This window comes from Triticum aestivum, chromosome 5A, assembly GCF_018294505.1.
Source record: "Triticum aestivum cultivar Chinese Spring chromosome 5A, IWGSC CS RefSeq v2.1, whole genome shotgun sequence".
Taxonomy (NCBI): Eukaryota; Viridiplantae; Streptophyta; class Magnoliopsida; order Poales; family Poaceae; genus Triticum; species Triticum aestivum.
The window spans coordinates 509,583,728-509,598,949 of record NC_057806.1 but is presented as its reverse complement, the minus strand read 5'-3'; the positions used below and the strand labels follow the sequence as shown (position 1 = coordinate 509,598,949).

General features: G+C 44.4%; 1 protein-coding gene across 2 annotated transcripts; it reads right to left on the bottom strand.

The window, feature by feature from the left end:
- Positions 1–517: 517 nt before the first annotated feature.
- On the bottom strand, positions 518–4,851 carry LOC123104396 (transcription factor RF2a). Of its 2 annotated transcripts, none has more exons than XM_044526232.1 (5): positions 4,638–4,851; positions 3,803–4,417; positions 3,244–3,376; positions 1,680–1,764; positions 518–1,260 (listed from the first exon to the last, which is right to left on the bottom strand). In XM_044526232.1, the coding sequence occupies exons 2-5, from the start codon at positions 4,342–4,344 to the stop codon at positions 887–889; spliced, it is 1,134 nt and encodes a 377-aa protein (XP_044382167.1). In that variant the 5' UTR covers positions 4,345–4,417; positions 4,638–4,851; the 3' UTR covers positions 518–886. The 2 variants fall into 2 exon arrangements, with proteins under 2 accessions (XP_044382167.1, XP_044382168.1); XM_044526233.1 differs by lacking the exon at positions 4,638–4,851 and adding an exon at positions 4,507–4,636.
- Positions 4,852–15,222: the final 10,371 nt, after the last annotated feature.

The following is a 15,222-nucleotide window of genomic DNA, read 5'->3' as shown; positions in this document are numbered from 1 at the left end:
TAATGTGCTTAGCACCTTATCTAAGTACTCATACATTGGCAGCAGCCGAATGGGAGTGTGCCTGGAATTTTGAAGGGCGTGTGCCTGGAATTTTGAAGGAGACAGGAGGTGCATTGGCTGTTGCCTGCCATGGGTCGAGTTAAGAGTTGATTAATTGGATTGAGGTGTCATGAAATGTTTTTTTTCTTCTAAAAAACGGAGTCATGAAATGTTGTTACTTAAGATAAAAGATATATATTGCGATATATTAACGAGCAAATCTAATGACTGGTTCAATCTATTGAGAAGCGAGATATGAGTTAAGCTATCAAGTGCTCATGAAACTCACGAGGCCTTTTGTCCATCAAACAAAGTAATCTGAATTTCTTCCTTTGAGCAATGGGGCTCCTCGCCCACAGCCTTTCAAAGGAGGAAGGGCCTTTACTTTAGGGTAGGAAAACCATTTGTAGAGAAAATAGGAGCATCACCAGTTCCCGAGGACCTGCAAAATGCTCATTGGAACCAAAGGACAACGTGATAACAAATAAAATGGTTCCAGCACTAACAGCCATACAATTAGCCTGTTCATTTTCCCTAACATGCCCAACGGGCAAACCCATCAGTGTCTGAGTTTAAGTTAACAACAACAACAACAACAACAACAACAACATGGAGTATGCCCATAACTGGACGCAACAATGCATCTTCTACCGGACCAAAACCAAAAGGTTCAACCTAGAATTCCCAAAGTGACTTCCTTCAACAACTACAGACAAACGCTTCCCACGACACTGTCAACACCTGTGATCGATCGTCCCAACTGTTCAATTGAAACTAAAAAAGCCAACACCAAAGCCACTACACCTGCGCATTATCATCATCATCATCATCTCCAGACCTAGTTGTTTCAGATGCCGCCGCTTCCCGACGACTTCCCGTCACCCCACATCGGCCCTTTCATCTTGAGGTCGCGCGCTGCCTGCTGGAACTGCTGTGCCTGCAGCAGGTGCAGTGGCTGCTGGTGGTGGTGGTGGTGGTGCTGAGGGCGCATCGGCTGCTGCTGCTGCTGGGGCTGTGGATGGAGCTGGAGCTGTTGCAGCTGGTGTGTCGCTAGCAGAGACTGCATGGACTGGTTGTTGTGGAACATCTGCTGGTTGCTTCCGAATTGGTGTGGCGCCTGTGACATGCCGCCATAGTTCATCAGCATCCCCCCACCGTTGCCCGTCTGGCCTGTTGCCACCTTCAGCCGCTGAACCTCCGTTTTCAGGGTGTCATTTAGAGCTGCACCAGAGGAAAAAGGAAAGTTAAGAAAACAGCAATACTTTAAAATTCCCTTGTGTACGTGCATAATAGGCATTGATGAGAATAAAGGTGTAAGCAGAGAGATAAAACTGAAAGAAACTTGGTTTTTTTTTTACAAAATTTTTTTGATGTCCATATATGGTTGGCGTACAATATAGACTAGATGCACAAAGTTTTTTCTAATCATCATTGACATCGTAAAGTTCCTTTTATACAGGTACTCAGATTGCAAACGACTGACTATCTTCTAACCCACAACTGACAGATCTTCTAACCCTGCTTCTATTATATGCATCAACATGACCTGCAAAGTCTTATTACTATGCTGTACACCAAATAACGCCTAGTTTTCAAGACTAGAATCAAGCGAATTTAGGAGTTAGAAATATGTGTATTACCATCTTGTAGGTGGACTTGCTGCTCCATGTTCTGCAGACGTATCTTCAATTCACCATTCTCACTTGTTAGCCCACTGGTATCTCTCTGGCATAGGAACATAATGAGAAGAATGGTCATTAGCTATCTGAATTAAACACATGATTTGGTTGATATTCATTGTTTTGATGGATGTGAATGCAGTAGATTTGACTGATGGAAAGTTGAGGGAAAATCCAGTTGCTAGAAGGCAGAAAGAACATGTTATAGCCTTAACAGTTATAGGTTTGATCAGAAGGAACTTCAATGCATTCAAATATCAACGTGCCAAACTACTGTACGTTGGCACACATTCCACACATGGTTTGCACTGTTTTTATCATCCATTTAGAATATGATATACAGTATAAAAAAGTCTACCTTCCTGCACACAGAAAATGCATGTAGTACTAGTATGGACATTCTAAAGATACATGAATGAAACCCCGTAATACCAACAATTAAGAACTGCACCACGAATGGGCAGCACTAGCTCTCTTTCTCAGATCACAATGCATGGTATTTCTTCTGGTTCATGTAATAGTTGCTACCTTCCTTGGTACACCACATTTTCTTTTCCTTTCTATAAACTTCTATAGTACAGCCATGGTGATTTATGTTACGTTTTAGAACTTGGCAATGACTAGTAGCCGGTCAATCCAAGTTCGGGAAATGCCTAAAGATTTTCTGACATCCAATGCTCTTATCTACCCAAAAGGCTTATGATTATGAAAAAACACTTGCATTTTGATTCAACTTAAGCTTCTCGACTGGGAAACCAGAAACACAAGCAGGCAAGCACAAAATATTGCAAAAGTACTTTAAGCAAGGTCTAATTATCACACAGATCGTTACCCAGGGGCCACAGGTGAGAAGTGGTAAGATGCATTGGCTATTTATTGAATATTGATATTATGTTTATTATGATATTGCTTTGAAGTGTGCTCCATACCATCTCTATTTTTAGTGCGTCTGTAACGGATATAGCTTGAGACCTGCCAACTAGCCCACCAACAAGTGGTACCTCAATATTATCACTCCGTTCCAAAATGCACATGGCATAGCAACACGGCAAAATTTCGTTATTAGTTTCAAAAACAGGGAGACAAGATATTGCATCTTGTAACATACAACATGATGCTTCCGACAGCATCATCACTATGTGGCTGTACTCAATGCCACTTGTGCTAATTATATACCAGAACTTCCATCTTTAAAATGGCTTTTCTTGAAAACATTCAATGCTATGTAAATATGACAGAAGATCTCCACGTCATCTTCAGGAAACAACCTTACACCAAAGGGCATGTAACAGAGGGTTTTTACTTTGAAAATTTTGGATGAAATTATTCAACCAATTCCTAAGCTCCAATGAATTCAGATAGAATACATCCCTACGCGCCAGTTTAACACATATATCAATCTGTGACCTACCAATCTAACTTGAGATAATGAAGTCATGTGTGGAATTTCCTTAGCCGCATCCAAAATGATCTCATAAATGGATTAAAACTTTATAAGCAGAAAAACTCTGAAGATAATGCATACCTGTAGCAATGACAACTGGGCTGACAATGTTGTTGCTTCTGTCTGCAGGGTTTGCACCTTGCGCTCAAGTTCACCAATATAGCGCATTTTCCTTTCCTTCGATCTTGCTGCGGATTGTCTATTAGCCCAAATCCTGTCAAATCATCCGAATCACAAATCAGCATATGCTCATGTGTACCACATAAACAGATGACCTTCATCTTCAACAAAAATGCTATCTAAAGAATGTAAACATAAGGGTGCTGAAAATGGGGCATCTGATTCCAATCACACTTTTGTCCAACAAATGGATCTCTTTCCTCGCGCCTCTAACCTATCTGAGACCTATCTCTTCTCAGTTCGTACAAGCATAGCATTTTACAGACGCATTTTACACCCACTCATGTGAAGTAGTGTACTAAATCCTGCCATAGCTAATAATCTCACCAGTGGATGAAGCAAATACTTGATGTGAAATACCGTTGAAGACAAAAAAGCAGGAATTTCACAAAAGGCTACCTGAACTCTATAGAAGATGATGGACATTACACAATAGTAGCAATTAAAGGAGAAATCGAACCTTTTTGCCCTCTTGGGGTCGACAAGAGCAAGCTCGGCCAGCTTCGCGGCGGACACCGCCTTCTTGGCCTCCACAGTGGACATCCCCTCCATCCCCGGCGCCCCCACCAGGTCCTCGGCCTTGATCGACATCGACTCGTCCATGGACTGGCTGTGCTGGTGCTTCGGCCTCATCACGTGGCCCGCCCTGGCCGCCTCGCCCCCGCCGGCAGCAGCGGCTGACGACGACTCCGCCTGGTCGGACGACGGCCCGCACGACGAGTTGAGCTTGTCCACGTCGAGGAACATGGAGAATAGCTCCTCGTCGTTCTCGTCCGACAGCGAGGGCCCGTCGCCGCCCCCGGGCGCGCAGAGGTCGAGGTCGTCCGGGAGGCTGAGGATCTCGGAGTGCGCGCGCCGGTGGCCAGGGTTCCTGGTGGGGAAGTCCGGCATGCGGCTGATGTCGTACTCCGGCGGGGGAGTCGCCGAGCGGCGCGACGGCTGCGGCGGCAGGCCGTCGCCGCCGCCGCCGTCCGCCGAGATCCGGGACCTGTCCTTGTTCATCTTCCCGGCACCAGGGCCCCGCCGAATCTCCTCAAACGCGCCGCCTTTTTGCAAGTCCACGGAGCTAATCAAGCTTCAGCCAAGAAAACAACACATACGGCTCAGAACTAAGATTACGCTGGAAAAGAATCGGAGGAAATTCTTGGCTAAAAGAAGAGCGACCAGAGCGCGGAAATCGGGTGGAAATTCTTGCGAGGGAAAGGGGGAGGAAGATCTAGGAGCTGGGTCGCAAGAACACGGAGCTGGGCAAGGGGAATGGGAGCGAGAGGCGAGGGTGGTTTGGGCTGTCTCACCTGAGATTCGAGCGGCGTTCGGCTCTCGCTGATCTATCACCCTCGCGCCTGCTGCTTATCACTTCTTGGCATCATTTGCATGAGGAGGCAGATGACATGATGATACAACTCAACACATGAAGGGGAGATTTATTTATAACAGTTTTTTATATTTACTTTTATTTTGTTTTTTAAATGGGGAAAAAAGAAGTGCCTAGGCTGCTTCATTCATTCCTTGTGAGGAGTGGACCAGCTATACTAGGGCATGTGATACAAAAACATTTGTAAAGTGAGAAAAGTCTGCTTCCTCTTGTACTAGAGATTTTTTAGGAGTGTCGTCAAAAGTATATTTATGATGGTTTGTTTCCTCTCTTTAGGGAAATTCTTGTGTGTCACTGAATTCCGTAACGCTATGTTTAGATGTCTGTATTGGGGTTTCAAATTGGATTTCGTGTTTCACAACCACCAATTCAAGTGTTTGGCATGTCAATGGAAACAACGGTCTGGAATCGATCCAATACAGCGATGAAATCAGTCCCACGCGTCGAGGCCTCCCACAATACGGAGCCCAACCCCTCCGATTTGTCCTGTATTCATGCCTCCCGCAAAAGAAAACGTTTCACAACCCGTCTTTTCTTCCCCGCTCGATCGAAGCAGCCACTCCCCACCCCGAGCGACGAGAGGCGGCGGCGCCAGCAGCGGCGGCGCCTAGGAAGCAACCGATGGCGGCCCTCCTCCTCACCCCCGCCGCCATTCCTCTTCCTCATGCCCTTCATTAGCCCTTCTCCTCATCTCCTCGTCATCTCCTCTGCCACCCCATGAACATAGGGTCGTCGTATCTCCTCTGCCCATGTCTGCCATGGCCTGGCTCTCCCCATCCGCCGCCGCTCCTTCTCCTGTTTCCCACTGGACCCCCTCTTCCTGTGCCGCCGGTTCCCCATCTTCCTCTTTGTGGTCAGCCGCCAGCCGCCAGATCCCCTCGTTTGCCCGCCAAGAAGAAAATTTCATGTATTTAAAGTCATTCTTCTTCTCATGAATACCAGCCTTATGTAACAGTGTTACAGTTTCTTCTTGCAAGATAAATTTTAATGCTACATTATCAATTATACTCACACATTGTATACATTTTTATTTGATGCATAACGAAGATGCAATTCCATAGTTTGCCATCCAAACCGAATTTGGTATTGAAACCTCCTTGCCATTACATGGGCCAATTCTATGAGAATGCAAACAAGCGAATTCGTATTCGTATCCATTACAGTTTCCTCGTTGAATTGGAACTGAAATCAATTCAATATGGAGGTCTTCAATATAGACATCCAAACGCAATGTAATTTAATTTGGCTCCTCGTATAGACAATGTTGGGTTGTTTGAATCATTTGGTATATTGAGCATCTTCAATTTCTGGCTACGCCACCAACAAGAAATGTTTCACTCACCAAGGGAGATGAAGGCTGTGGAGATACACCGGACCTACGACTTTTCGAGGATGAAGCATTTTTTATCATGACTGTTATAAGCGACACTGTTAGCACCAAGGATGGTTTCGCCTCTACCATCGATTCGATGCTAGTGGATGCTTGCCATCACGGGGACAGAGCAGGAGATGGTCCTTCAAGGCTAACATAAGACGACAATGACATGGTTGAGTTGTGGCGAGGACGACCAAGTGGGCATTCCGAAGGAGGAATATGATAGGTTGCGGTTGTGTTTTGGCACGCTTTGCCTGGGAGAAGTTGCTACTATGCAACATGTTATCATGAAAAAAAATACATGTTCACATATACTTCTCTTTGAAATCGGTAAGTATTGCTTCCTGCCAAAAGATTATATTGTTGTTTGAGGCGATTAATTAACTATAATCATTATCTGTTGTCATAAGAAACTATAACCATTATTTAGCATGTACGTGATTAGAATACATTAAAGGATAACAAATTTGGATACAAGTTCTTTCTCTTTAAGGCTTCCTATATAGTGTATATGCTTTATTTATTTCTTCAAGCGGTTCGTCAACAAGACAATTCCTATGACTATGGCCAATTTGGGACGGTTTAAAAAAGTTCCATTGAAGTGACTACCATGGAACTTGCTACCCAACAAAAACAAGTTCATTGGTACTTCTCTATAGGAGCAATGTTGCTATTTCTAGGTAGTAAAACTTTTAGTGTTATTTAACATCTGCATGATTGGAATACATAGGGCATTTTCAAGGGCACATGAACCACATTTCTCCGCATGTATGGGGCGGGTTTGGGGAAGTCTGGATCATCCGGACTTGTAGGGCAGGCCTAGGGAAGCTCATTGGTGGTCACGACATAAAATTGGAATCATTAGTTGTTTGTCATTAAGGCTTCCTTTAGATGATTTATTGTTTTTATGTTCATGAACAATATTACATTGTTGGTGAACAATATTAAATTGTTGGTTTATTCCTACTAGCTCTTAAGATAGTTTGACAAACCAAATTGGGTGTTGGACCCAAAATTATGAGACCATCTCTCTCTCTCCCTCTCTCTCTCTCTGTGTGTGTGTGTGTGTGTGTGTGTTGATAACTTGATATGTGTATTTGCATCACAATTTCATAAGATAAAGTGCCGGTTTACAATGCTTATCCAACCACCATTTTAAAGGATATTCAAATATCATAGAGCTACTTTATCACTGTTCTTAGTCTTATTGCAAGGTTGTACCCAGGGGGACAAAAAGTTTGACAGAGTCAAGAATGAAGGTTTCATGAGGGAAAACACTTTTTCAAAACAAGGAAAAATAAAGCAAAAAATATATAGTTGTTTTAGAGGAAAATACCACCGAAGTCACAAGATGGACCCGGGAAAGCATGTAGGTGTTGGGGAACGTAGTAATTTCAAAAAATTTCCTACGCACACGCAAGATCATGGTGATGCAAAGCAACGAGAGGGGAGAGTGTTGTCTACGTACCAACGCAGACCGACTGCGGAAGCGATCATACAACATAGAGGAAGTAGTCACACGTTTTCCAAATCCGACCGATCCAAGCACCGTTACTCCGGCACCTCCGAGTTCTTAGCACACGTACAACTCGATGACGATCCCCGGGCTCCGATCCAGCAAAGCGTCGGGGTAGACTTCCGTCAGCACGACGGCGTGGAGACGATCTTGATGTTCTACTGTCGCAGGGCTTCGCCTAAGCACCGCTACAATATGATCGAGGTGGAATATGGTGGCAGGGGGCACCGCACACGGCTATGGAACGATCTCAATGATCAATTTGTGTGTCTAGAGGTGCCCCCTGCCTCCGTATATAAAGGAGCCAAGGGGGAGGGGTGCAGCCAGCCCTATGGAGGCGCAGGAGGAGTCCTACTCTTACCGGGAGTAGGACTTCCCCCCCAATCCTAATTGGAATAGGATTCCCCGAGGGGGAAAGATAGAGAGGGGGGCCGACCACCTCTCCTAGTCCTAATAGGACTAGGGGAGGGGGAGGCGCGCAGCCCACCCTGGGCTGCCCCTTTCACCTTTCCACTAAAGCCCACTAAGGCCCATATGGCTCCCGGGGGGTTCCGGTAACCTCCCGGTACTCCGGTAAAATTCCGATTTCACCCGGAACACTTCCGATATCCAAACATAGGCTTCCAATATATCAATCTTTACGTCTCGACCATTTTGAGACTCCTCGTCATGTCCGTGATCACATCCGGGACTCCGAACAACCTTCGGTACATCAAAATGCATAAACTCATAGTAACTGTCATCGTAACGTTAAGCGTGCGGACCCTACGGTTCGAGAACAATGTAGACATGACCGAGACACGTCTCCGGTCAATAACCAATAGCGGGACCTGGATGCCCATATTGGCTCCTACATATTCTACGAAGATCTTTATCGGTCAGACCGCATAACAACATACGTTGTTCCCTTTGTCATCGGTATGTTACTTGCCTGAGATTCGATCGTCGGCATCCAATACCTAGTTCAATCTCGTTACCGGCAAGTCTCTTTACTCGTTCCGTAATACATCATCTCACAACTATCATCTTAGTTGCAATGCTTGCAAGGCTTATGTGATGTGCATTACCGAGAGGGCCCAGAGATACCTCTCCGACAATTGGAGTGACAAATCCTAATCTCGAAATACGCCAACCCAACATCTACCTTTGGAGACACCTATAGAGCTCCTTTATAATCACCCTTTTATGTTGTGACGTTTGGTAGCGCACAAAGTGTTCCTCCGGTAAACGGGAGTTGCATAATCTCATAGTTATAGGAACATGTATATGTCATGAAGAAAAGCAATAACAACATACTAAACGATCGGGTGCTAAGCTAATGGAATGGGTCATGTCAATCAGATCATTCAACTAATGATGTGACCTCGTTAATCAAATAACAACTCTTTGTTCATGCTTAGGAAACATAACCATCTTTGATTAACGAGCTAGTCAAGTAGAGGCATACTAGTGACACTCTGTTTGTCTATGTATTCACACATGTATTATGTTTCCGGTTAATACAATTCTAGCATGAATAATAAACATTTATCATGATATAAGGAAATAAATAATAACTTTATTATTGCCTCTAGGGCATATTTCCTTGAGTCTCCCACTTGCACTAGAGTCAATAATCTAGATTACACTGTAATGATTCTAACACCCATGGAGCTTTGGTGCTGATCATGTTTTGCTCGTGGAAGAGGCTTAGTCAACGGGTCTGCAACATTCAGATCCGTATGTATCTTGCAAATCTCTATGTCTCCCACCTGGACTTGATCCCGGATGGAATTGAAGCGTCTCTTGATGTGTTTGGTCCTTTTGTGAAATCTGAATTCCTTTGCCAAGGCAATTGCACCAGTATTGTCACAAAAGATTTTCATTGGACCCGATGCACTAGGTATGACACCTAGATCGGATATGAACTCCTTCATCCAGACTCCTTCGTTCGCTGCTTCTGAAGCAGCTATGTACTCCGCTTCACATGTAGATCCCGCTACGACGCTTTGTTTAGAACTGCACCAACTGACAGCTCCACCATTTAATGTAAACACGTATCCGGTTTGCGATTTAGAATCGTCCGGATCAGTGTCAAAGCTTGCATCAACGTAACCTTTTACGGTGAGCTCTTTGTCACTTCCATACACGAGAAACATATCCTTAGTCCTTTTCAGGTACTTCAGGATATTCTTGACCGCTGTCCAGTGATCCACTCCTGGATTACTTTGGTACCTCCCTGCTAGACTTATAGCAAGGCACACATCAGGTCTGGTACACAGCATTGCATACATGATAGAGCCTATGGCTGAAGCATAGGGAACATCTTTCATTTTCTCTCTATCTTCTGCAGTGGTCGGGCATTGAGTCTGACTCAACTTCACACCTTGTAACACAGGCAAGAACCCTTTCTTTGCTTGATCCATTTTGAACTTCTTCAAAATCTTGTCAAGGTATGTGTTTTGTGAAAGTCCAATTAAGCGTCTTGATCTATCTCTATAGATCTTTATGCCTAATATGTAAGCAGCTTCACCGAGGTCTTTCATTGAAAAACTCTTATTCAAGTATCCCTTTATGCTATCCAGAAATTCTATATCATTTCCAATCAGCAATATGTCATCCACATATAATATCATAAATGCTACAGAGCTCCCACTCACTTTCTTGTAAATACAGGCTTCTCTGAAAGTCTGTATAAAACCAAATGCTTTGATCACACTATCAAAACGTTTATTCCAACTCCGAGAGGCTTGCATCAGTCCATAAATGGATCGCTGGAGCTTGCACACTTTGTTAGCTCCCTTTGGATCGACAAAACCTTCTGGTTGCATCATATACAACTCTTCTTCCAGAAATCCATTCAGGAATGCAGTTTTGACATCCATCTGCCAAATTTCATAATCATAAAATGCGGCAATTGCTAACATGATTCGGACAGACTTAAGCATCGCTACGGGTGAGAAGGTCTCATCATAGTCAACCCCTTGAACTTGTCGAAAACCTTTTGCGACAAGTCGAGCTTTATAGATAGTAACATTACCATCAGCGTCAATCTTCTTCTTGAAGATCCATTTATTCTCAATTGCTTGCCGATCATCGGGCAAGTCAACCAAAGTCCATACTTTGTTCTCATACATGGATCCCATCTCAGATTTCATGGCTTCAAGCCACTTTGCGGAATCTGGGCTCACCATCGCTTCTTCATAGTTCGTAGGTTCATCATGATCTAGTAGCATGATTTCCAGAACAGGATTACCATACCATTCTGGCGCGGATCTTACTCTGGTTGATCTACGAGGTTCAGTAGTATCTTGATCTGAAGTTTCATGACCATTATCATTAGCTTCCTCACTTATTGGTGTAGGTGTCGCAGAAATAGTTTTCTGTGATGTACTACTTTCCAATAAAGAAGCAGGTACAGTTACCTTGTCAAGTTCTACTTTCCTCCCACTCACTTCTTTCGAGAGAAACTCCTTCTCTAGAAAGGATCCATTCTTAGCAACGAATGTCTTGCCTTCGGATCTGTGATAGAAGGTGTACCCAACAGTCTCCTTTGGGTATCCTATGAAGACACATTTCTCCGATTTGGGTTCGAGCTTATCAGGTTGAAGCTTTTTCACATAAGCATCGCAGCCCCAAACTTTAAGAAACGACAACTTTGGTTTCTTGCCAAACCACAGTTCATAAGGCGTCGTCTCAACGGATTTTGATGGTGCCCTATTTAACGTGAATGCGGCCGTCTCTAAAGCATAACCCCAAAACGATAGCAGTAAATCAGTAAGAGACATCATAGATCGCACCATATCTAGTAAAGTACGATTACGACGTTCGGACACACCATTACGCTGTGGTGTTCCGGGTGGCGTGAGTTGCGAAACTATTCCACAATTTTTCAAATGTACACCAAACTCGTAACTCAAATATTCTCCTCCACGATCAGATCGTAGAACCTTTATTTTCTTGTTACAATGATTTTCAACTTCACTCTGAAATTCTTTGAACTTTTCAAATGTTTCAGACTTATGTTTCATTAAGTAGATATACCCATATCTGCTCAAGTCATCTGTGAAGGTGAGAAAATAACGATATCCGCCACGAGCCTCAATATTCATCGGACCACATACATCGGTATGTATGATTTCCAACAAATCTGTTGCTCTCTCCATAGTACCGGAGAATGGTGTTTTAGTCATCTTGCCCATGAGGCACGGTTCGCAAGTACCAAGTGATTCATAATCAAGTGGTTCCAAAAGTCCATCAGTATGGAGTTTCTTCATGCGCTTTACACCGATATGACCTAAACGACAGTGTCACAAATAAGTTGCACTTTCATTATCAACACTGCATCTTTTGGCTTCAACATTATGAATATGTGTATCACTACTATCGAGATTCATCAAAAATAGACCACTCTTCAAAGGTGCATGACCATAAAAGATATTACTCATATAAATAGAACAACCATTATTCTCTGATTTAAATGAATAACCGTCTCGCATCAAACAAGATCCAGATATAATGTTCATGCTCAACGCTGGCACCAAATAACAATTATTAGGTCTAATATTAATCCCGAAGGTAGATGTAGAGGTAGCGTGCCGACCGCGATCACATCGACTTTGGAACCGTTTCCCACGTGCATCGTCACCTCGTCCTTTGCCAGTGCCCGCTTATTCTGTAGTCCCTATTTCGAGTTGCAAATATTAGCAACAGAACCAGTATCAAATACCCAGGTGCTACTGCGAGCTCTAGTAAGGTACACATCAATAACATGTATATCACATATACCTTTGTTCACCTTGCCATCCTTCTTATCTGCCAAATACTTGGGGCAGTTCCGCTTCCAGTGACCAGTCTGCTTGCAGTAGAAGCACTCAGTTTCAGGCTTAGGTCCAGACTTGGGTTTCTTCTCCTGAGCAGCAACTTGCTTGTTGTTCTTCTTGAAGTTCCCCTTCTTCTTCCCTTTGCCCTTTTTCTTGAAACTAGTGGTCTTGTTAACCATCAACACTTGATGCTCCTTCTTGATTTCTACCTCCGCAGCTTTTAGCATTGCGAAGAGCTCGGGAATAGTCTTGTTCATCCCTTGCATATTATAGTTCATCATGAAGCTCTTGTAGCTTGGTGGCAGTGATTGGAGAATTCTGTCAATGACGCAATCATCCGGAAGATTAACTCCCAATTGAATCAAGTGATTATTAAACCCAGACATTTTGAGTATATGCTCACTGACACAACTATTCTCCTCCATCTTGCAGCTATAGAACTTATTGGAGACTTCATATCTCTCAATTCGGGCATTTGCTTGAAATATTAACTTCAACTCCTGGAACATCTCATATGCTCCATGACGTTCAAAACGTCGTTGAAGTCCCGATTCTAAGCCGTAAAGCATGGCACACTGAACTATCGAGTAGTCATCAGCTTTGCTCTGCCAGACGTTCATAACATCTGGTGTTGCTCCAGCAGCAGGCCTGGCACCCAGCGGTGCTTCCAGGACGTAATTCTTCTGAGCAGCAATGAGGATAATCCTCAAGTTACGGACCCAGTCCGTATAATTGCTACCATCATCTTTCAACTTTGCTTTCTCAAGGAACGCATTAAAATTCAACGGAACAACAGCACGAGCCATCTATCTACAATCAACATAAACAAGCAAGATACTATCAGGTACTAAGTTCATGATAAGTTTAAGTTCATTTAATCAAATTACTTAAGAACTCCCACTTAGATAGACATCCCTCTAATCTTCTAAGTGATTACGTGATCCAAATCAACTAAACCATAACCGATCATCACGTGAGATGGAGTAGTTTTCAATGGTGAACATCGTTATGTTGATCATAACTACTATATGATTCACGCTCGACCTTTCGGTCTCCGTGTTCCGAGGCCATATCTGCATATGCTAGGCTCGTCAAGTTTAACCTGAGTATTCTGCGTGTGCAAAACTGGCTTGCACCCGTTGTAGATGGACGTAGAGCTTATCACACCCGATCATCACGTGGTGTCTGGGCACGACGAACTTTGGCAACGGTGCATACTCAGGGAGAACACTTCTTGATAATTTAGTGAGAGATCATCTTATAATGCTACCGTCAATCAAAGCAAGATAAGATGCATTAAAGGATAAACATCTCATGCAATCAATATAAGTGATATGATATGGCCATCATCATCTTGTGCTTGTGATCTCCATCTCCGAAGCACCGTTATGATCACCATCGTCACCGGCGCGACACCTTGATCTCCATCGTAGCATCGTTGTCGTCTCGCCAATCTTATGCTTCCACGACTATCACTACCGTTTAGTAATAAAGTAAAGCATTACATCGCGATTGCATTGCATACAATAAAGCGACAACCATATGGCTCCTGCCAGTTGCCGATAACTCGGTTACAAAACATGATCATCTCGTACAATAAAATTCAGCATCATGCCTTGACCATATCACATCACAACATGCCCTACAAAAACAAGTTAGACGTCCTTTACTTTGTTGTTGCAAGTTTTACGTGGCTGCTACGGGCTTAAGCAAGAACCAATCTCACCTACGCATCAAAACCACAACGATAGTTTGTCAAATAGACTCCGTTTAACCTTCGCAAGGACCGGGCGTAGCCACACTTGGTTCAACTAAAGTTGGAGAGACTGTCGCCCGCAAGCCACCTGTGTGCAAAGCACGTCGGTGGAACCGGTCTCGCGTAAGCGTACGCGTAATGTTGGTCCGGGTCGTCTCGTCCAACAATACCGCCGAACCAAGTATGACATGCTGGTAGGCAGTATGACTTATATCGCCCACAACTCACTTGTGTTCTACTCGTGCAAATAACATCAAACCATAAAACCTAGGCTCGGATGCCACTGTTGGGGAACATAGTAATTTCAAAAAAATTCCTACGCACACGCAAGATCATGGTGATGCAAAGCAACGAGAGGGGAGAGTGTTGTCTACGTACCAACGTAGACCGACTGCGGAAGCGATCATACAACGTAGAGGAAGTAGTCGTACATTTTCCCGATCCGACCGATCCAAGCACCGTTACTCCGGCACCTCCAAGTTCTTAGCAGACGTACAGCTCGATGACGATCCACGGGCTCCAATCCAGCAAAGCGTCGGGGTAGAGTTCCGTCAGCACGACGGCGTGGAGACGATCTTGATGTTCTACTGTCGCAGGGCTTCGCCTAAGCACCGCTACAATATGATCGAGGTGGAATATGGTGGCAGGGGGCACCGCACATGGCTATGGAACGATCTCAATGATCAACTTGTGTGTCTAGAGGTGCCCCCTGCCTTCGTATATAAAGGAGCCAAGGGGGAGGGGTGCGGCCAGCCCTATGGAGGCGCAGGAGGAGTCCTACTCCTACCGGGAGTAGGACTTCCCCCCCCAATCCTAATTGGAATAGGATTCCCCGAGGGGGAAAGATAGAGAGGGGGGCCGGCCACCTCTCCTAGTCCTAATAGGACTAGGGGAGGGGGGAGGCGTGCAGCCCACCCTGGGCTGCCCCTTTCACCTTTCCACTAAAGCCCACTAAGGCCCATATGGCTCCCGGGGGGTTCCGGTAACCTCCCGGTACTCCGGTAAAATCCCGATTTCACCCGGAACACTTCCGATATCCAAACATAGGCTTCCAAT